Raw genomic sequence first — 23717 nt, 5'->3', positions numbered from 1 at the left:
CCTTGTGAGGCCAGTGGGGTCTGAATGGCCTCCTTTCTCACCCTCAGATCTCTGCTTATTTGCTGTGGGGTATTGCAGGAACAGGGAGCCAAGTGGTTGCTCCCCGTAGCAGGAAACTTACATTTGAGTACCTACTGTGTGCCAGGCCCTGCTTTGGATGCTTTGTAGACATTATTTCAAAACAAATTAAATTTATCCATGAAATCCCATTTAAAGGGATGGCAAGAAATTTGAACCCATTACAACAGGATAGCTTCCTCCTTGTCCTCTTGAAGGTTGTGCAAAGGTCCCTGGATTTTGCACTGTCGAGATCAATCATAGAGAATCTGTCTAGATACTCAGGAAGTTTCAACCCACTTTGGGTCTCAAGCTTGGGCATGGTGTTTTTTTTGTTTTTTTTTCTTCTGAGCCTGAAGGACCCCAGGCATTAGGCTCAGGCTTCCTACATGGCTACCAGCCACTCCTGTCTGATACCCCATCCTGGATTATCACATATCAGGGAATGGGAAGACCCACAGACCCCTCTACTGTCCCCTTTCTATCTTAACTGGAAGCTTCCCTTCCCAGCTGAAGCCACTTTGACTACTCCCATTCTCTAAGCCACAGAAACTTCCCAGCCAATATCATTGTCAGTTCACATCTTTGTTGAAAGAAAATATCTTGGGAGAAAGAAGAGCACGAACTTTCTAGAGTCTGTAGTATTGCTTACTTCCATGTATATATGTGGGCACATGCATGGTAGGGAGGGAAGGACACGGGTAGAAGGAAAGCAGGGGGAAATTGCTCTATTCTTTTCTGAATCTTCTACAATAGTAAAACAAAATACAAATTAAGATGCTAATGAATTATCCTTTCCAATAGCCTTATATATGTAGTTTATTTTGCCAAATTGAGGTTTCTCTGTTATGTTCAGCTTTGTATCTTATTGTTTTCAATTAAGAATGTATCATTCACAATTTATCATGTCAGTAATTAGCATTCAGAATAATATTTAATGGTCTTGTAGTAGTCTGTCATTTGGAGGAATCATAATTTTTGCAAACCTTCTCCACTTTTGGAAACTTAGGTTGGTTAATGCTGTTGTAAATAATGCTGCAGTCAACATACTTCAACCTAGATCTGACATGTCTGATTCCTAGTGATGGTAAAAATATTGTTTCAAAGTATGGGAGCCCTCAATGAGCCTAAGCTTCTTTTATCAGAGTGCCTGTCTCGTCCCACTCTTGTGTTTTATGAACACGACTATCATTGTTTTTCATCTTTATCAATATTATAGATAAAAAGGCTCACTGCATTGTGTTAATTTGTATTTCTTTGCTTATTAGCCAAGCCAAACACTTTGGACATTTAATTTTTGATCATGCATGTTTCTAATTTTGTGACTTTAGTTGCTCATGTCTTTTGTGCAGAGATATTAGTCTTTTGTTATATGACTGACCCTTGCATCCACCTTCTGAGAGAGATGTTACTAACACTGGAATAAAGATTATAAACTTGAGGGTCAGAAAAGGCCTAAGGTCTCACAACTGTATAAAGACAGGCTGGAATTTTAAGCTCAAGTTGGTCTTGTTCAATGTGGTGCTGCCTTTGAGCCAGTCCAGTCCTACCTTAAATGGAGATGCATGTTCATTTATCTTATAAGGGACAAAATTTCTGCACTGAAGAAATAAATCTTCCAATTGTTATATTGGATTAGATCAATTCCTGAATCAAAAGTTGGCTTTACAACTTAAAGTGGCATAGAATTTTCTTTTTTTAAAAAAAGTTTATTTTTGGGATGAGCACTGGGTGTTGTATGGAAACCAATTTGACAATAAATTACATATTTTAAAAAAAGTTTATTTATTTATTTTGAGAGAGAGAGAGAGGGAGAGAGAAAGTGAGCAGGGGAGGGGCAGAAAGAGAAGGAGAGAGAGATTCCCAAGCAGGCTTTGCACTGTCAGCTCTGAGCCTAAGGCAGGGCTTAATCTCGGCAAGATTATGACTTGCCAAAATCAAGAGTCTTGAGCTAAATCAAGACACTTAACTGACTGAGCCACCCAAGTACCCAGACATAGAATTTTCTGTTAACCTTGGGGCACCTGGGTGGCTCAGCTGGTTAAGTGTCCAACTCTTGATTTTGGTCCAGGTCATAGTCTCACAGTTCATGAGTTCGAGCCCCACATGGGGCTCCACTCTGACAGTGCAGAGCCTACTTGGGATTCTCTTTCTCTCCCACTCTTTCTTCCCTTCCCCTGCTCTCTCTCTCTCTCTCTCTCTCTCTCAAAATAAATAAACTTAAAAAAAGAATTTTCTATTAACCTTGGTTAATACACAGAAAAGTCATGAAAATTTCTCTAATTTTTATCCAATAGAAGGGAATGAGCAGCATCAGTGGGCTCATAGAAGACACATAAAGTAGCTTTTATGATTAAACTCACAGTTGTGTGCTTAAGGCCCTGGCTCTGTTTTGTGAGAGTCTTCAATGGCCCCAGTGAAGCTCCCCCAAGCAGACTTGCAGTGAGGGAGCAGGCGCCCTCCTTCCTTTCATGAGGAGTGGAATCACATCCCTGTTCCCCTTTCCCCCTCAAGGAAACGTTCCTCACTAAATCCTCTTTCCCTCGATTTTGACTCTTCTGGTTTTTTAGTCAAGAAATTAATTCTCATTTTCCTTGGCGAATCTGCATGTGTGCCAGGCTCTTCACTATGGAATTTCATATCATTAAAGCTTGGTGCCTCCAAGGGAAATTCCAATTTAGCATAATGGTTTCGTTTAATATGAAATGCTGTTTCCTCTTCCAGATATTGGTTTCAGGAAGAAGGGATCTATTATCCATTAAGTTTTTGTACCTCTGCTCACATAACACAGCCCAGGGAAGGATGTGCCCCTCAGGTGAAAAGTAGTCACAGCAACGAGCTGTAGGCCTGGGCAGTGTGGTGAGCTTGAGGGATGAAATTATGGGTAGACATCTAACTGGGCAGTGGTTTGGAGTGCAGGGTGCTAATATGTGAGGAGGGGCATGAGGAGATTCTGCTGAATCTGCTCCTACAAGGATTTGGGCTTTTAACCTGAGTGAGCTGAGGTGCCACTGGAGCATTTTGAGCTGAGGAGTGATGCCATCTGAGTTATGGTTTGGAAGGACCACCCTAAATTCTGTGTTGAAAATACACTGTAGGCATTAGGGTGGGAAAGGACAGAAAAAAGGGAAAAAGAAAGCTTAAAAATTAGTGCCTTTAATTAGCGATGATGATGGCTTGGACCAGGATGAGATAAGTGAGCAGAGGTAGTAAGATGCACTCAGATTCTGAAAGTTTGAAGACAGGGCTGACAGACACTGCTGACCAAACTGATATACACAGAGGGCAAATGACTAGCCAAAGGGCAAGCACGTAGCAAGTGTTAAAGCTGAGGAAGGGAAAAGGAGGCTTTAGGGTGTTTGTGGGGGGGAGTGGTATTTTATGTAGGGTGTTCTGGATTTTAACCAGGCAGTATGACTCTAGTGTATACACTCTTATTATTTCACAAACTTTTTGAAGTGTAACTGACATTAAAGATACTGCACAGTTTGATGAGTTATGTCTTGGAGTTTTGACATATACATTTGTGAAACTATCACAATAATCATGAAAATGCACCTTTCTATTACCCACAAAAGTTTTCTCCTGTTCCCACGTAACCAGTTTCTCTCTCTTTCGCCACCCAATCCCAGGTAACCTCTGATCCATTTTCTGTCAGTGTAGATTACTTTGCATTTTCTAGGATTTTAGATCAATGGAATCATACAGTACATACTCTTTTTTGTCTAGCTTATTTCGCTCAGAATAATTTTGAAATGCATTCATGTTGCTATGTATATTTGTTGGTTAATTTTTGTATATGGTGTGAAGTAAGGGCCGAGATTAATTTTTATTTTCTTCTGATTTATTTTCTGCATTAATATTTAATTTTTCCAGTACCATTTGTTGAAAATAGTACTCTTTCCCCTTTGGATCATTCATTGAGTATCAATTGGCCTTCAATGTTTGGATCTATTCCTAGGGTCTCTCTTCTATTTCATTGACCTATATGTCTATCTTCACACTGGTACCATGCTGTCTTTATGCTTGTGGCTTTATAGTTAGTATTGAAATCAAGTAGAGTAAGTTTTTCACCTTTTTCTTCTTTAAAAATGTGCTTTTACCCATCTACATCCTTCACATTTTCACAGGCCTGGGACTAGGATGAGGCAAGTGAGGCACCTAATAAGGCAAAAAATTTAAGGGGAACTCACCCTCAAGTTTGTGCAAGTACCTCACCTTAGTTCTTGCCTTGCATTTCCATATACATTTTATTTTTAAAAACTGTTTGTTTATTTTGAGACACATACACACGTGCCCGCGTGCATGCGCATGCACACACACACACACACACACACACACACACACACAGGGCAGGGAAGGGACAGAGAGAGAGAGAGAGCAGTGAGAAAATTCCAAGCAGGCTCCATGCTGGTGCTGGAAGCACAGAGCCCAATGTGGGGCTTGACTCATGAACCGTTAGACCAGGACCTGAGCCAAAATCAAGAATAGAATACCTAACTGACTGAGCCACCCAGGTGCCCGGACCATATAAATTTTAGAATTAACTTGTCAGTTTGCAGAAAAGGCCTGCTAAGATTTTAATTTCAATTGTATTGAGTCTAGAGATCATTTGAGGGAGAATTGAAAGCTTCACAACATTGAGTCTTCTGATCTATGAACAAGGTATATATTTTCATTTATGTATATCCTCAATTATTTTTAGCGATGTTCTGCAATGTTAAATGCACAGGTCTTGTTAAATTCATCCCTATGTTTCTAATATTTTTGATATAATTGTAAATGGTGTTGCTTTTTCAATTTAAGTTTACAGTTGTTTCTAGCATGTAGAAAATACAAATGGCTTTTGAATATTGACCTTGCATCTGTATCACAACCTTGCTAAACTTATACATTAGTTCTAGTGGCTTTATTTTGTAGATTTACAGTTGTCTACATAGACAATCATGTCATATGTGAATAAAGACAGTTCTACTTCTTCCTTTCAAATCCAGATCTTTTTTATTTCTTTTCTTGCCCTACTGCATTGGCTAGAACCTCCAGCACAATGTTGAATAGAACTATTAAGACTGCACATATTTGGGGATGCCTGGGTGGCTCAGTTGGTTAAGAGTCCAACTTCAGCTCAGGTCATTATCTCACAGTTCATGAGTTTGAGCCCTGCATTGGGCTCTGTGCTGACAGCTCAGAGCCTGGAGCCTGCTTTGGACTCTTTGTCTCCCTCTCTTTTTGCCCCTCCCCCACTCACTCCCTGTCTCTGTCTCTCTCAAAAGTAAATAAACATTAGAAAATTAAACAAAAAAAGACTCCACATCTTTACTTCTTTACTGATTTTAGGGCTATACATTTAGCTTTATACCATTAATTATGATGTTAGGTATAGGTTGATCATACATATGCTTGATAAGGTTGAAGAAGTTCTCTTTTATTATTAGTTTCCTGAAGGTTTTTAACAGAATTAGAAACTGGATTGTGCCAATTTTTTTATGCATCTATTGATATATTCACATGGTTTTTCTTTTTTTATTCTGTTGATATGGAGTACTAAATTAATTAATTTTCAAATGTGAAACCAACCTTACAGCCTGGAGATAAACCCCACTTGCCCTCATCATGTTTCTGGGTTTTATTTTGTTTTGTTTTGAGTTGTTGGATTTACACTTACCTAAAATATTAGCAAAGATATTTTAAGGAAATTTTGTATCTATGTTCATGAGGGATGTTATCAGGGTAGTACTAGCCTCCTGAAACAAGAATCTGTTTCATCTCTTCAGTTTTCTGAAAGAATTTGTGTAGAATTGATATGTAGAATTCACCAGTGAAGATACCTGGGCCTGGAAATTTCCCCACCTACCCACCTACCTCCACCATGGAAAGATTTTTAACAACAAGTCCAGCTTTATTAGTAGATATATTTAGGTTATACATTTTTTTTCTAAGTGAGGTTTGGTAGTTTGCACCTTTCAAGGAAGTTGTCCATTGTATCTAAGTTTCTCATAGTTCTGATCTGCTTCTGATAAATTCTTCACCTTCTGTTTTTCATTCCTTAAAGGTGTCATTTTACTGACTTATGGTTCACCTTGTTTCTGATGAGAAATCAGCTATCATTCTTATCTTCATTTTTCTCTGCATATTGGATCTTTTTCCTCTGGTTGTTTTAAGATTTTTCTTTTTCTCTGATTGTGTGCTTAGGTGTGGATGTCATCAAATTTAGAAACTGTTTAACCATTATTTCTCCCAATATTTTTTCTGTCTTTCCCTTTCTCTCTTTTATTTCCTGGACTTAAATGACATGTATATTAGGTTGCTTAAAATTGTTCCATTGCTCACTAATGCTCTGTTGATTTTTCCCAGTCTTTTTTTTTTTCCCTCTGTGATTCATTTTGGGAGTTTTTGTTTTGGTACTTTCAGGTTCATTTATTTTTCTTCTAATCTGCTGTTGATTTCATCTAGAGTAATTTTCATTGCAGACATTGCATATTTTATTTGTAGAAATTCAATTTGTGTCTTTTATTTTTCTCCCTGTCATGTACATACTTTCCTCTATGTTCTTGAACATATGGTGTGTGTTTATACTATTTATAATATCTGTTTTAATGTCCTGTTCTACTAATTCTGCCATCTGTATTATTTCTGGGTCTGTTTCCACTGATTGATTTTTCTTCTCATTATGGAGAGTATTTTCCTATTTCTTTGCATGCCTGGTAATTTTAGATTAGATGCCAGACATTGTGAATTTTACATGGTTGGGTGCTTGATTCCTTTTCTTCTTTAAGTATGCCCCACCCCACCTCTATTCTTCCCCCAGGACAGGGTTAAGTTATTTTGGAACATTTTGATTTTTTTGAGAATTGCTTTGAAGCTTTGTTAGGTCAAAAACAGTTTTAGTCTGTTGCTGTTGCTAATGTGACCCATTATTACGGATTGTTAAACCTGATCCTTCCAGGTGGTTCTTTCCTTAGACTCAGGTAGTTACCTCACTCACATGCACTAACCAATACTCAGCTGAAGATTCAAAGGGAACTTTCAGTAGATTTCTGGAGGGCATTTTCTGTGTAGCTCTCGCTTCTCTGGAATTCTGCCTTATGAATTGCAATTGTTTTGGCTTCCTCAAAACCCAGACTCTCTCTTCAACTCATGGAGGCCATCAGGCTCTGCCTAGGTTTCCCTTTCCTTTGCTGCAACCTGGAAAGTCTCTGTTAGCATGAAGTTCAGGCTCTCTTCATTTGTTTCTTTTTTTGGGGGGTAACACTTTTTAGTTATGCCTGTTGTCTAATGTCTGAAAACTGTCATTTCATGTTTTGTTTTTTATTTAAAGTGAATGGTAAGTTCAGTCCCTATGAGTCCATCATGGTCAGTTAAGTACCATGCTACATACCTTCTATTCTTCCAAATTTATATTCTCAGATCTTTACATTTAAATCTACACAATGGGCTCCAGTTCAGATGTAAGGGCTTTGATATGGTAAACATGGGGCTGTAAACTTGAGAGCCATCCAGTCCAGGGCTCTGAGTCATGAAGTCTTATTTTAATTTATATTTGGAAATTTTTTAAATAATATTTCAGGATTTTAAATTATAATGCAATTAAAAATTATAATTTTCTATCAGCTCCTTGGGGATTAAAAAACCATGAAGTGGTAATGTGAAACATTTTCCTGGTGGTAGGGAGAGTTGTGCACAAATAAAAGCAGATTTAAATATTCTCCTGAGACAAACAAATAGGTATTGCAAACAAAATAATTGAAGTGGTTTGTAACAAGCAAGCAAATGAGTGCCATGAAGGATCAGCGGCTATTATATTTATTTTTCTGTTTGAATATTTGCCTGGGGAGTAAGCTGAAAATTGAAACCCTGATCAGCTTTTAAAAATTTAACAACAGACTGAAGAGCGTTGGCTTTATGTTAGAGAATTACTTAGGTCAGAGTTTCAAATACTAAAATTTTTGAGGGTCACTTTTGCTTCCTTTCTCTCTTCCTCCCTCCTCTCCTTCCCTCCCTCCCTCCCTCCCTTCTTCTCCCTTTTCCTCCTTCGTTCCTTCCTCCTTCTCTTCCCTTCTTTCTTCCTAAGTGTTTACCAGGCCTGGTGCTCAGTATCAGAAAGACAACAGAATATGAGAGACATACACCTTGGCCTCAAGGAGCTGGTTTTAGTTCTGAGCCCAGTGTAGATGGAGCAATGGATTAGCACCTGCAGCTTCCTTCTGGTTCTGTGGGGAACACAGAATTCACAGTGCCTCCACATCTGAATCAGGGTTGTGGGTATACAATAAAGGGCCAGAGGCTCATTATGGATTTTGGATCTAAGTTAATGGAGTTGCCTTATTCAGCTCTTGACACCCTTTTTTCCAAGTGACGTCTGTAGTGTTCTCCTGGGGGCATATGGTTGCATGAAGGATCACTTTTCTGCCTGTGACTGCCTGCCGGGTTTGTTACCTGGAGAATTCTTACTCAGACTCTGACCTGAGTTGTTGAACTGTGTAGACACTAGATTTGCTCCTCCCTCCAAATGGCAGACTAACTATTTTTAGCTTGTCCCTACAATTATTAGTGCTTTTAATACACGGGCCTAGACCTGCAGAAGAATAGGTTTCAGGCCCAATATAGAGCATATTTCAGGTATATCCCATCTGAAGAAATGAGGGTAAGGTTAGCAGTCAGCAAACCACTTCTGGGAATTGCTTTGACCTACCTCAGATGTTCTGAGTCCCTTGGAATTAAGGGAAACTGCCTGAGCAGAGGTGAGTGATACCCGTTGTGGGAATTCAGAACTTGCAAGGTTGCTGGGAGCAGGAAGACCCAAGAAGATGGGGGCAGGGCACACAGGGAAGAAGGAAGAGTGAGATCCAGGAGAGGGAGTTGAAATGGAAAAGAAGAAAGTGGAAGTAAGAGACATGAAAGAAGAAAAAGGAGAGAGAGCAGGGGTAAATCTCACAGACAGCCCAGTCCAGCCCAGCTGTCATCCATAAATAACTTGCAGCCAGAAGCTTTACCGACTGTCTCCAGTAAATGTTGGGGACATGTGTGGGTCCCCTGGCTCATTGGAGGGCAGATGTCCACCTTGTGTTCATGGTCAAATATAATAGAATAAAATGTGATGAAATAAAAACTCAATTAAATGAAATAGAACAAAAGAGCCACTAAAAATGCAAGACCCCAGGGGACTTTTTTGGTCTTCTCTGGGTGAGATTGCAGATTCTCCTGATAAGCTGGTAGGCCTGGGGAGAACCTGAGGGGACATCTGTTTCACCCTAGGGCCAAGGTTAGGGGCAGGTCTTTAGGGAACAGGGTGAGCTGCTCACTACTGGCCGTTCTGACTGGACCACTCAGGAAAATGGACCGTGATGGAGGCGGTGGGATGGGGGGAGAGCTCTGCCGCCTGTCTGGGCAGCCCTGGGTAAAAAGGGCAGGCAGAGTAGGATGCTGGCTTTCCTGTGAGCAGAACCCATTTGTGTCATTTATGAAAATAAAAGAAGCCATATGAATTTTCAATTAATGGGCCATTATATTTAGTGATAGGATGGCTGAGTTCTGATTTGATGTCTTGGCAGGAAGTCAAGTGAACCCCAGGATCTCTTGGAGATGAGAGACAGGAAAGAGCTCCGTATGTGCAGATTGGGGTGGTCTGCTATGGGCTCCCTTAGGGGTGTGCATGAGGCTGCATGGGGCCATGGAGTGGAAAGAGGGGCAGAAAGAGGGCTGGTCTGTCTTCCTTGAGGCCAGGCTGTGGCAGATGTTTTGCCGGCCTTCAAAGGCTGTACAGAGAGCTTTAGCTTCTGAGGTAGAAGGATAAGAAGTACTCACCGCAAGACTCTGTGCTAGACATGTTGGGTCCCATTGGATGAAAGTCTTTGAATTAAGGCAGAGCCCCTGGGGAAGTAGTTACCCCATTTCCAGATGACACTCAAAGGAATTAAGTTCCTTGTCCAAGTTCTACAACCAGGGAGAGGAGAAGCTAGGACTGGAGCCCATACACACTTGATTCCAGATTCAACACTCTTTTCACTTCACTGTATAATATAGACCAGTGTTTCTTAAATTTGAACATGCCTATGAGTCACCTGAGAATCTTGTCAAAATGCAGATTCTGGGTAGATAGGTCCAGCGTGGGGCCTGAGATTCTGCCTTTTTTTTTTTTTTTTAACAAACTCCCAGTTGATACCGATGCTGTTGGCTCTTGGACCACACTCTGGGGAGCAAGGGCATCCTCTATGGCAACTTTCCATATCCTGTGTAAAATAGGGAGACTGCTGCATACCCCATGAGTTTTTAAGGGATGATGAATGAGACAGGATGTCTCTGGTCAGAACCACCATGCAGAAAGTGCCCTCCTCCCATCTTCTCTGTCTTGGAAATGTAACCAGCACCAAGCTTCGGCAGCTTCCTCCCACCCTCTCCACCTCACCAGGATGTCCTAGTCTCTATGGAGCCTTAGCTTGCCTTGCCTTAAGCACTCTGTGGGGATCTGAAAACAGCAGACATTCTAAAAAGCCTGTTGACTTCAGTGGGAGGAAATCTTTAATCACGACTTTATTGAATCTTCCTTCTGTTTTTCTCAACTTCTCTCAAGCCAGCTTTGTCTGTGAAGTTTTCCTTACTATCATCAACTTTAGATTACTGGCACTATGGTTGTTAGGAGGGAAACAAACTTTATTATTTCTCCAGCAATGGAATAATGCTGGTATCACACAGATGTTTGATAGATCTAGGCCTTTCTAAAGAATAAAAGGAAATGACTAATAATGTGATTACACAGCCCTATATAAGTTTAGAGCTCTATATAAATGTTTAATAATATTTTCCCCTGGTATCAGAGGGTTCAGAAATTTTACTGAAGTCTTAAAGATCAGACAGAAACTTATTTGTGCATGAGTTTTGCATCAGGTTTGCCAAAGCGTGTATTTAGAAAAAAGAGATCCTTACCATTTTAATTGCTATTTTGAAGATTTCTCCTCATTATGAAAATTTATCCTCTTTGCTACTCAAGCAGACATGGAGTGAGGCTTCTTCAGTGATTCTCTCTGTTTTAAATAAAAATTTCCAAGAGGTACAGGGCATGATATCTAAACACCTTGTCCATCATTCAAATGTTGCCATATTTGAGATCTCAATTTTTAAGAAGCTGACCATTTCAGATATAATTGTCTATACACACTTACATTAAGTCCCATTAAATTCTGTGTCAGTCAGCTTGTTTTTTTTTTTTTACCACAAGTAATAGAAAAGTATGAATCTAGTTTCGTTAAATGGTCTGAAGCTTTATCGTTTCACCTTATAGGAGGCTCATAGGTAGGTCATGAGGTTACGGGGCAGGGTGATTCAGAAGCTAACTAGTTTCCTCAGGGGTCTGTTGTGTTCAGTGTGCTTGGCCCACCATCAAATGGAATTTCCCCATGAGTCAACCTCCAGAGGCTGAAAGGTGCTGTCTTTTCTTGGTGGTCATTTTAGGATTGAACAAACCATATCAGAATCCTTCCAGGAGAACCCCCTTCACATCTGAACAGAAATAGAGTTGTGTCCCCTCTCCAAGGACTGCCTAAAGTAGTAGGACCATCCAGGTTGGCTCATAGCAAGCAGGATGCACCTGTGGTTGTGGGTGCAGCGGTCATGACGTCCCACCACCCCAAATCCCATGGTGGAGGGAAGGGCAGCTGTTCACCCTAGGGTTATGGCAGCATAGGGGAGGAGGGGCAAGACTGCAAGTGAGGCAGCAAATCGGTTTGCTATTCCACTCTATTTCCCCAATGGCAACCATTCTCTTGAAGCTGCCATGTGTCCTTCACATTTGTTTTTACTGCATTACACATATCTCTATTATAAATGTACCGTATTTGATGTATCATTCTGTAACTTGCTCTTCCTTTTTTTCCTTTCTGGTCTGTCTTCCTTAACTCTATTATCTGCATGGTGCAGGTGATACTTTAGTATTATGGGTTTACTCAGTGATTTTTATAGCTGCATCATAGTTCATCACGTAAATCCCATTGCCTCTGGTTTTTGTTATTACCTCAGAGGCCTGTGTGGAAGTGAGGAGGAAGCAGAGGAATCTGAAAGACATGAAAACTCCCAATTTTTCTGTTGATGTTTCCTCATCGTTTTTGTTCTTCCCATAGTTAGCAACAAGGGGCACTTTCAAAACCATTACTGGCTTTGGTATTGCCTGTTCCTCAGCTTTTTGGGGTCAAAGGCCTCTTTGAAAATTGAATACAGCTCATGGGCTTTCTCCACAGGAAAATTCACACATACTTGTATGCTTAACATTTTTTTGGAATGGCAGCCCCCCCCCCCTCCGCCACCCCCAGCCCCAAGCAGCCAGAGGCCCTGGCTAGAGACACAGGTTGTCTCTGAATGGAGGCAATCAGGTCTCATTTGGTTCCTTATTGTGCCCTCTATGAAGGACAATTTTGCTTTCAATCAGTGAATTAAGTAATGCCTTCTGAGAGGATGTGAGGATTGGTTTTTCTTTCGAATTTGTCAGACTTTTCTTTAGTCTTACCTCTTTGTACAAGGAGATGTGTGGAGGTTTCCTGATAATTTACTTGCCTCCAAATGAAGATAATCTAGGTTTCAGTGTGCATGTTCAGGACAAAATTAGAGGCAGTGAGTATTTTTATTATTCGGTCTCACATTTTATTGTGTTCATAGAAATCTTCCTTTAAGTATGCTACAAGGCATAAGAGTCTTTCTTCCCCACTGATAACTTGAAGAATGGGGTGTTCACTGGCAATTCTATCCCCGTTTTCTTCCTCTGCTTGTTTTAGCTGTTACAATGTTTTTGTTATCAAACTACAAATATTTCTTACATTGAAAAAAGATTCAGCGATCTTTGCCATCGCTCTCTTCCAATCCCATAGTCAGCATGTGCTCTAGCTTCAGCATTTCAGCTCTGTCTAAAGATGGTCCATTTGCAACAACCCTAGTCCAAGATGCCATCATCTTTCACAGAGATGATCTCTTGAGTGAGTAATATTGATGAGAGACGATTTATGGGGGGAAGCTATTAGGTTGCAGGAGGGCAAGGTAACAGTAATTTAGGGAAATGTTGCTGGAGCAAGAGACAAAATATTAATTTGGGACCTGCAGAATATTTACCTTTTTGCATGCACAATGGGAGATGATTGAAGAATACAATTGGGATTTGAGCAAATGGAGAAGATTGCACGTGCTTCTCTTGGGTCCCTCAGAAATGGCTCTCCTTCCAATATTAATGACAAAGAACTTAGAGAAAGGCAGTCAAATGAAGTAAATAGAAATTGTAGCATGATAACTGAGGTTTAGTTAGTCATACAGCCAAAACATATGAGGAGTTTGGGAGGTGGGTGTGTGTCCCAGGAAAAGGGTGGAGTCATTCTTCTAAGAAAAGAAAATTCTGTATAAAAGGATTAGTAGTATTTAGACTGAATGATGCCCCCAAATGGAAAAGAACTAGAAAAGCAGGGTATAATATACTTTAAAAGTATTTTGAAATGGATCACTTAGCAGTCAAAAGTAATGTCCACAGAGGACTAATATGAGGTGAAAATTGAAACTTTGGGAAATACATGAGCTTCAAATTTAGTTTTGGCCTTGAATCTATTGGTCAAACTGCAGAAACCTTGAACGTTTATTTTTCTGGCTGTTTGGGGGCACAAAACACATGAGATCAGTGTAAGAACCAATCAGATGTGGGGCCTAATGAGAGATTTCCTCATAAAGCTAGAAACTTAGATCCTTGGTATACAGGCTAACTAGAAATGAACTCACTGCACAGAAGGGAATAGCAAGGAAATGTTCTCTCTTGACTTTGGAGTTGCATGATGGGAATGAATTTTCTTGACAATTGATGAGTCCCATGTGAGTTTGTGACCCAAGTCATACCACCTGTGGTGCCTAATGAAGCTCTGAGGAAGGTTTAATATTAAATTCAATGGCTGTAGATCAGTAGTGCTCTAACCTTAGTAGATTAGGTTGTAGAAGTGAATGCAAATAAAGTAATGTGAATTCCAGTCAGACTTCAAGGAATTCATAAGGAAGTTCTAAGGAAACTAAGAGTACACACAAGAGAAGGAAAGAAAGAAAAAAAGAAAAAGAGAGAGAAAGAGAGAAGGAAGGAAAGAGGAATATAGAGACAAAGGAAAGAAAGAAGGAAACAAACCACCATGAGTGAGAGCCAGGGAGGAGAAAAGGACAGTTTAATCAGATCTCAAATAACTTTAGATATTATAACTATCTGACATAGACAAGTAAGAATGCTGAAATATGTTTAAAAATAGATGCTGGAAACATAAGCAAGGAATAAAAGCTATTTAAAAATGAGGCAGAATTGAAAAATAAACAGTTTCAGGAAATTAAAAAAACTAATAGTTGATGTTAAAAAATGTGAAGGATGAATTAACTATCAAAGTGGACACATACGTAGAGAGAATTGGTGAACTGGAAAATGTGAAGACATTATTTAGAAGACATACCAGAGATACAAAGAGATGGAAAATATGAAAGGGAGATATAGACACATGGAAGATAGAATGATAATATTGGATTTCTAGAAGGAAATAGGAAATGATGGGGAAGAAATAATATGAAAGGATATTATGGTCAAGAATTCTCAGGAATTATTGACAGAAACTAAACCCCAGATCTAGGAATCCTAAGGATAAAAATAAAATAAAACATCCATGCCTAGAGACGTCATTAGACAGAGAAAAATCTAGAAAGCATCCAGGGAGAAAACACAGGTCTTCTTCAAAGAAATGGCAGTTTAAATGGATTCCTAATGTCTGGAGTTAGTGGGCTGAATAATGGCTCCCAAAGATATCCAGGGCCTAAATCCCTGGAAATTGTGTGTTACCTTACATGGCAGAAGAGATTTTGCAGAAGTGTTTAAATTAATGATCTTGAGGTAGAGAGATTATCTTGGATTATCTGAGTGGGTCCTAAATGCAATTTCAAGTGTCCTTATAAAAGGAGGCATGGGGAGATTTAAGAATACAGAAGAGAAGGCAATTGGTCACAGAGGAAGAGGCTGGAGTGATGTGGCCACAGGCCAAGCACTGCTGGAAGCCATTAGAAGCTGTGGAAGGCAGGGAACCGTCTCTTGTAGAGCCTCTGGAAGGAGCACATCCCTGCCAACATCTGATTCCGGCCCAGTGAAATGGATTTTGGGCTTCTAGCCTTCAGAACTGTGTAGAATAAAATTCTGTTGTTCTGAGCTGCTAAGTCTATGATAATTTGGTATTACAACCATAGGAAACAGACATAGTGGACAAAAGTGGAAGGCAGATGATAGTGTCATATGAAATTCAGAGTGCTAAGAGAAACTAGTAATCAACTGTGATTTTTATCTTTCAAGAGTGAGATTACAAAAGGTATTTTCCAGCAAATAAAAACTAAGTTTTTCACTAACAAACCGACATTAAAGGAAATTCTAAAAGTAATGGGAAATTAATAGGAATTATATGTAATAGGAAGGCATAAAGAAAGAATTAAAATGCTGGATATTATTATCACATTAGTCAGGATGATGGTGATTGGAAAGAAATGTTGAAGAGAAGAGAATAAAAATACTGATTAGCCTCATGCTTTGTTCAGTATGCATTTAAAAATATCTAAGATAACCAAGAAAAAAATAATATAGAGAAAAAAACTTCCAAAAGAGGGTAAAACAATGAAAATAGGGGAAAAATCATTCTAAGGGGAAGTAAAAAACCACACAAAAAAGAAACAATAAGATGTAATGTGAATAATATGGTACAAATCAATGTAAATGTATAGATAATCATAGTCCAATACAAATGGATTGAGATTTCTACTAAAAAGTCAAATATGGATATAAAAAACATGTAGTATATTTTGTTTATAATAGTCTCCAACTTAAGTGTGAGACAGAGAAAGATGGATGATGGCAAAGATGCGGAAGACGTTAGAGCAGGCAGCTCGTAACCAAAATAAAACTGGTGTCACTGTATTAATATTGGACACAATACAGTAGGAGGCAAGATGAATTACTAGAAATAAAGAGGATATCTAAATAATGATAAAAGATTCAATTCAGCAAGGAGTTATAGTTCTCCACTTATGCATAACTAATAAAACACTGAGAATATGTTTTTTGAATTTTTGAAAATATAGGCTGAATACAGAAAGAAATAGACTAATTCCTAATCTAATGGACCTAAAAGTAGACCACAGAAACCAACAACAGCAGGACAGTTAATGCACATGAAACATTCATGCAGACTGACCACGTGATAAGCCACAGAGCAAAAGTTCAATACATTTTAAAAGATTAGCTTCAAACAGTCCATGTTCTCAGGGCACAATGCATTTAAATTAGAAATCAATAGGATGATAGTAAAAAAATACCCTAATGTTTGGAAAATTTTGAAAAATCCCTAGTAAATTACTTATGGGTCAAAAATATATCAAAATGGGATTTTAAAATGAGTGATACAATTTGTATGTATAATTTATGGGACACAGCTAAAGCAATGTTTGGATGTAGATTTATTGTCTTAACCACTTTATTAGAAAAGAAAAAAACGTGTAAGATTCCACAGCCGAGCTGCATACCTTAACAGTTGGAGAAATAACACCTAATAAATCCAAAGAAACTAGAAAAATAATAGAGTGGAAATTAATGAAACAGAAGACTAACACATAAAAAAGTATCAGTTAAGTCAAAACTTACCTTTTAAAAAGTATTTATAAAATAAACTTCTGTCATCAGAGGAAGAGAGGGCACAAATAAATATTGTTAGCAGTGGATGGGAGCACATGGCTTTGGATACATTAGAGAGTGAAGAAGTAGAGAGACATTGTGAACAACATATGCCAATCAACTGGAAAGTTTGGACAACATAGCTGAATTTTTAGAAGAAAACATGACTAAGGACAGAAGGAAAAATGAGCAAAATCCCTATATACAAAAGGAAAGTTAATGAGTAATAAAGCATCTTCCTACAAAGAACATACCAGGTTAGATGAGTTTATAGGCCAATTCTACTAAACGTTCTAGAAACTGGAGAAGATAATTATAACATGTGACAAAGAATTATCTGGAATTAAAAAAAAAAAAGGTCCCATGAATCCATATGCAAGAGACCCAACCCAATGGAAATTGGACAAAAAACACAAATACAAGAAAAGAAACACAAATAATTCATAAACATACGAAAGATACTTAATATTATTAAGAATTAGGGAAGTAGAAATCAAAATCCAATGATGCACCAATTCATACTCACCAGGATGACAAATATTAGGAAGTCCTACAATAATGTCAGGTGCAGGGAAGGGTGCAGGAAATCTCTTTACCAGACATGATTATAAATTGGTACAATAACTTTGGAGATTTGATGTTACTACGTAAATTTGAACGTATTTATGTTCTCCTATTGAGGAATTCTAATTTTAGGTATATATCCTAGAGAAATTCTCATACAAGTCACCAACACACGTGCACAAGGAAAACGTGCACAGAAGCTTTGTAGTAGCAAACGGACACAAATGTTCCAATGGTAAGCAACACTCGGGTGGATTAATGGTGACAGAGGCATACAGGGCAGTAGGGTACAGCTGAGAAAATGATGAAACTAAGCTGTACCCATTGCCATGAACAGATTAGGAAAATGTTAAACCAGTGGGTTTTAAATGTTTGTTGAGTATTGGAATTATCTGGAGAGCTCATGGAGAAAACAGAAAACTTTGCTGGGTGAAGGATGGGACCTGCATTTTATCGAGTTCCCGAGGTGATGCAGATACACAACAAAGTTTGAGAACCAGTTGTGTCAAAACACAATCACAGGGGACCTGCAGGTGGTTTAGTTTGCACAAAGCTAAACAAAAATGTATAAGACAAAGTTATACATTATTTGGGCTATACACAGAACTCATCGCATGACAAAGTTAGCTGCTGGTAAGGAGGAAGGGGTAAGCATTTGGGGGGAGGGATCCAACCAAGATGCAGGGTATACTTCATTTCTTAGTTTGGCAGAAGGCACACTGATCATTTGATTATTCATACTTAATATATGTAATGTTTGTGCCTAAGATATATTTCGCAGTGTAAACTTACAAAGTCATAAAACAAAAGCAAGATTTATTTTGAGCCTGTGCACCCCAGTAGGCATCTGGGTATGACACATTATTGCTGCTACTGCAGACTTGCTGATTTTAGTGAGGGTAGTGGAGGTCACACAGTATATATATACACATTGTCTTTCTTCTGCGGCTCATCACCAGCACTCTCTGGAAGTAATGTTTAACTGGGACAAAGAGAAAGTTTGTTCTCCAGGTGGGTTGTATAAAGTGACTGTGTGGATAGCCTTCTGCATCCATAGGAAGGCCCAGAGGTTGGATGTCTTCACATGGGTCCAGAGGCTGGCCCACTGTGGAGTCTGGGTGCAGGGAGTGAGTGAACCCCTGTCTGTACTCTGTTGGTACACAGTGGTACCAACAGCACGGGAGAGAGCCTGACACAGAGCTCCTGGAATTGACAGATGGTGTAGGGTTGGAATTCTCCGAGGGGAGGGACACATCCTTGGGAGAAGAGGTGACTCTTTTCATTGCCCTCAAGGGACCCGAGGGAGTTGCTTCTGTTCTTCTGTTCTTTTACCTGCACTTCTTACATTCTCATTGCAACTATCTCTGTGTTGGACACTAAGAATAGGCCCAGAAGGATGGGGAGGCAGGGAGGAGTACACCGGAAGATGGTGTGTGTGCTTTGACCCAGAGGGGGTGGATGAGAACTGGGCCATAGAAGATGGGGTCTGCAGAGATCCTCATTGATGCAGCTAATGGGTTGGGTTGAACTGTGCCAAGTTTGTAAGGATTTCCGGGCAGGAAGAATGGAGAAAGAACAGTATAGAGACCACAGCAGCTGGGAGCAGGAGCAAAGTCCCCCACCCCATTATGTTGGGGCTGCCCTTGGCTCACTTAGCCACTCACCCCTGATTCTGCCGCAGGTTGCCAGGGAAGATGATGGGCGTGCTTTCCAGAAAGGTATTGTGTACCCTGTAAGTCAGACTCCCTACAGAGTTGCAGGGTCCCGCTTGGGGTGCAGTGTCACTGACCTACCAGGAAGTTGAGAGTGTAGGAGAGGTTCAATAAAAGAGCCTCTACAATGGCTCTGCAATCAATGAGTATGTGAGAAAAACAAAAGGTATGTGACTCCCCGTTTCCTCTCCAAGGTGTGCAGGCTCTGATTAACCCTCTTATGCATAGTTCAAATTATGTTCTTCCTGACCTCATGGTTTTTTTAGTTAAAAACAATTTCCTCCCCCAATCTTCTGTATTCCTTCTCCAAGTAGAGCTAACTGGCCCATCGTTGCCCTTTCGTACGGTCCTACATACTGTTCGATCAGAATGTGCTTTCCCTCACCCCACTGTTGGATGCTCAGGGCAGGGGACCTGTTAGCAAGGCAGCTATGAGCAGAGTGCAAACATCCTGCTCAACTATAGTCTGTGTTCTGTTTCCTGAAGCCTAGCTGGTTCTGGGCCCATCTCACCTTTGCACTTTCCCCCACCTCTGGGCTGTTGGTCCCAATCCAACAAGATTATCTTCCCTGAAATAGTCTTTGGTCTGAAATACAAAGTTTAGTAGTTTAAACCCAGATTTACTTGAATTCTTTTGAGATTAGTGCATTTCCACATCCTTGGGAACTATATCTATCGATCATTCTAAAAGGATATGACTCTCAATGTCTTACTTTCTCCTAGATCCAGCATGTTGTTTCAACTGGCCAGTCTTCATGCTTATGTCAGGTTCCTAAGAGAGTTCCTGGAACAGAGACTTTACCCCAGTTCACCCATCAACATTCTTGTTTAAGTGATTTGAACCCTCCCCATCACTAATTTCTAACCTTATTACCTCCACTTATACCAGTTCATTGTCTCAAAGCTAGAATGTGTCATCTGTAAGGAGGAAGATTTAAGACCTATTTTAAAACATGGATATTCACAGTTCAAATTTTGACTTGCAACCAACCACTGATTTAGCCATCCCTTTTGAGAGACAATAAACAAGAACTTTTCTTAACCTGACTCCACCTCTAAAACGCTTTATTTGTGTTAGTTTGTATTTTTTGTCATTCCTGTGTTGCTCCTAGCCTTGAAGCAGTTCTAATTCCTTCTTGTCTTATATCATTGTATGGCAAGCAGCCACAGGGTTTTGAAATGGAAATCTGAGTGTAGCTGCTTTGTACCTAAACTTTGCCAGAGCTCCTCACTGCCCTTAGCTGGGTCTACTCTCCCTTCCCCCACATCTGGTCCTGAACAGGAGCTTGAGGGTTGCGTCTGACCACTGCACCTTTCTGCCCGAGGCACTCACATGCCCTGCTGCCGCTCCAGGAACCCGGTGCCACAGGGTGTCACCCTCTGTCTTCAGCAGCACTGTCTTCAGCCTCTGTCTTCAGCAGCACTGCCACTGACTCAGCTCTGAACTGCCCCTTCCCTCTACATATACTTCTGAGCACTTTGCCTAACAAGTTCATCTTTCAGGTTCAGCTTCAGTGCTAATTCCTCATCGAAGCCTCGTTCTGGAAGGAGCTCCCTGTGGCCAGCTGCCTTTACTATTTCCATGCTTGAAAGTGCTCAGTGAAAATGGGATAGTAATAGGATGTACCTCCTAGAATTCCTGAAATTGTTGTGAGCACCAAATGAGATAATGTGTGTAAAGAGCTTAGCAGACATCTAACATGGAAGCACAATGGGTTTCCTGTGCCCCTAGATTTCCTTATTGCAGCACTCAGCCTATTTCATGCTACGAAAACCTTGAGCTTTACTGGGTGGGATTAGGCCTGACTCATTCAAGGCTGTGTCCCCAGTACTTAGTACAGAACAAACCACACAGGAGATGTTGGGCAGATTTTGTGCAATGAATGAGTGAATGAATGAGTGGATATATTTTCAAAATTTGTATGCGGATCTTAAAAAGCAAAGCTAATCATTAAAGAATTAAGGGAAACTCATGGCATTTTGGTCAGTTTTGTCTGAGAAAACCAGTTTTGTTTCTCTCAGGGAGATGACCCCCAACAGGAAGTTTAGCTTTTACTTCCAACTGATGCTTACCATGACATTGACAGCATGGGTTCTTCAGAGCTGGACCCTATAGAAGCTAACACACTGGTGGCTTGGCCACAGACATCTTTTTCTGGTCTTCAGGACAGCTGTTGAGTAATTCTGTGTGTATTTGAGGGTTAGCAAGTATTATTTTAAAATAACCTATTAATGAACTGTGTGACGTGGGCCCAGTCCCTTGACCCCTTTGTCTATTTAGGCTGTTGGCCATTGATACCTCCTGATGGGCCTTTTGCAGGCGCAGTTTGTGAGTCTATGGTAAGCATGGGTCTGATTATCTTCCCAGGAAATCAGCGACCCAGAGATCCTGGATCTGGTGCACAGCGCCCTTGGCAGGATGACTGTGGTCCGGCAGATCTTCCCATCTGCAAAGGACAACCAGAAATGCATGAGGAACAACCACCGCATCTCCTCCCTGCTCTGTGACCCCCAGGAAGGCTACCTCCAGATGCTGCAGGTCAGTGCTCACCTGTCAAGCTCCCTCCAGAAGGGAGTCTCACTCATGCCCTTGGCCTGCCACAGGTAACGGGCAAAGATGTGCCACAGCTTCAGCTGAGCACTGTTGCCCACCAACTTTAATTACTGGAACCCTGTCATTTGCTGAAATTGAAACCAGTCAACTGGGCAGTGCCTCTGAGCCGCATTAGCAGGCAATTATGCCTGTTGTCAGCAGACGGGCCATATGAGCTCACTGGGTGCCTCTTGTATTTAAAAGTTACATGTTCAGGGAGTAAAGACATTACTGTCTCTCAGGCTTCTGCGCTGACTACTTTGTGGGTGATGGGTTCGTCTGGCAGGATTGGAGGTGGAGCCTTCCTGTGGGGAGTCAGCATTTTGAACCTGTTTTAGGGTCTTCCCTGTAGAAAGTCAGTAATACAGACATAGCTCTTGTGAAACAACTAGGGAGTGTCTCAGCTCATCTGCTGAGTGCTAAGGTGTAGGCCAACCAGGACATTCCTGGAGTCCCAGCTGAGCGGGGGGAGGCCTGAGGGCAGGACCATGACATTCCTAGCTCTTGTACTCCATCCAACGCAACAGGTACAGAGTGCTTCCGGTTAGTGCTTCTACCACACCTGATGCCATATATGCAATCAGTGTTAGCTTCTCCTGGGGCCAGGGAGTAGGATGGTGAGTTGTGTACCTATTGTGAGAGGTCGTTTTCCCTCTGGATGTTTGAGGATAGCAATGAAACACAGTGGAGACTGCCCATTGGCAGCTCAGAATCCACTTCTCCATTAAGACTTCCATGCATAAGGAAACTTTCGCTTGATGCTTGGTGGGAGACACATAACAGAAGGAAATTTCTCCCAGTTGGGTTTGCAGAAATTACCCAGAAGTTTGTGCATGTGATATGCTTGCCATTCAGCATTTGAAACTAGTTATACCTTCTTTACCCAGCCAGGCATGACGAGTGGAAATCAGGTTTCAGGACAGAGATATGCTGTATTTACCACCTGAGTATCTGTTGCATCCCAGGACATTTTGGTATTAACCTTATCAGGAGGCACACATTTTGGGGAGGGGGATTATTAGAATCTCTGGAGTGGTCTGGGTACATGTGTAATTTGCCAAAGCGTCAAATCCATTCTATAATCTTATGTTTGGGGAGGGGGAAGGGAAACATGCCCTAAAAGATGGTAAACACTAGAAATATGTTCTTGGTTGAGGAGGGAATGTAGCAGACACAGATTTTAGCTGGAGTAATTCCCACTACCCCCATGTCCACTGCTCCCAGGAGCCACCACAACGTCTGGGGTCTTTCTAACATGGTGAAGGATTGGCCAAGAGAGCGGACCAAGGCCCCTGCAGGGCTCATGGACCTGAGAGTCCTGGGCATATGGGTCAGGGGTGGAAGGTGCTTAATGCAAGATTTTATATGTTTGGATGCTGCTGGCCTGCTCTGCATTCTTCCTTTTTTGGAGCTTGGAAGAAGAGGTCAGGACCAAGTAAATCCCCTTCACTGGGCCTCTGCATTTATCTGTGCACTCTCTACATGGATGGAAGCAGAGTGAGATGATTGACTCCAGTCAGTGTGTGCCCATCCCTGTATCCTCGCCTGGGGCAGGAGGGTGCAGGGACCCCATCACTCTCTGGGTGGTCAGACCCTAGGAGGGTCTTACTCCCAGGCGTGGTCTCCCCTTGATGGGCTTCATCCCTCTCCAGCCTTGTCCCTGCTCCATGCCACCACCACATCAATTTTTCCCAGTTCTTGCCTGGTCACTGCACTCTTTCTACTTGAGGAGAGCAGGAGGGGCCCCTTTCCACTGCACAAGTATGTGTTGTATAGGTTGTGGGTGGTGGGAGAATGGAAGTTCTTCTTATTAAGGCCTATGATTGCCTATTTTTTCACGGACTAAAATGTGGGCTCTTTGGTGGCATATTAGATACTCTAGATGCAAAGATGTGTCCAGGAGGACAGGAGAGAAAAGGAGACCAGCAGGCTGGATGAGGAATCTGGCGGAGAGCATACTAACATGGCCCACAGCTGTGAAGAGGGTAAACAAAGGCACAGCTCCGAGGTGTGTGGCTGGTTATCATCAAATATGGTAAATGCAATATCACACCTGGAACCCTGGCCACCCTACCTCCCTCTGTCTGTTCCTGCT

General features: G+C 41.0%; 1 protein-coding gene across 5 annotated transcripts in view; it reads left to right on the top strand.

The window, feature by feature from the left end:
* The window catches only part of GRID1 (glutamate ionotropic receptor delta type subunit 1), a 703600-nt gene that overhangs the window by 446578 nt on the left and 233305 nt on the right, over positions 1 to 23717 (top strand). For all 5 annotated transcript variants that reach the window (XM_086680178.1, XM_086680177.1, XM_086680176.1 and 2 more), the window contains one exon: positions 21398 to 21568. In XM_086680178.1, coding sequence (XP_086536304.1) covers positions 21398 to 21568 — 171 coding nt within the window. The remainder of the gene's footprint in view (positions 1 to 21397; positions 21569 to 23717) is intronic.

The sequence above is a fragment of the Puma concolor genome, chromosome D2 (genome assembly GCF_028749965.1).
Source record: "Puma concolor isolate L17-30 chromosome D2, mPumCon1.1.hap2, whole genome shotgun sequence".
In the NCBI taxonomy this organism is placed as follows: Eukaryota; Metazoa; Chordata; class Mammalia; order Carnivora; family Felidae; genus Puma; species Puma concolor.
This window is presented reverse-complemented; position numbering and strand designations above follow the sequence as displayed.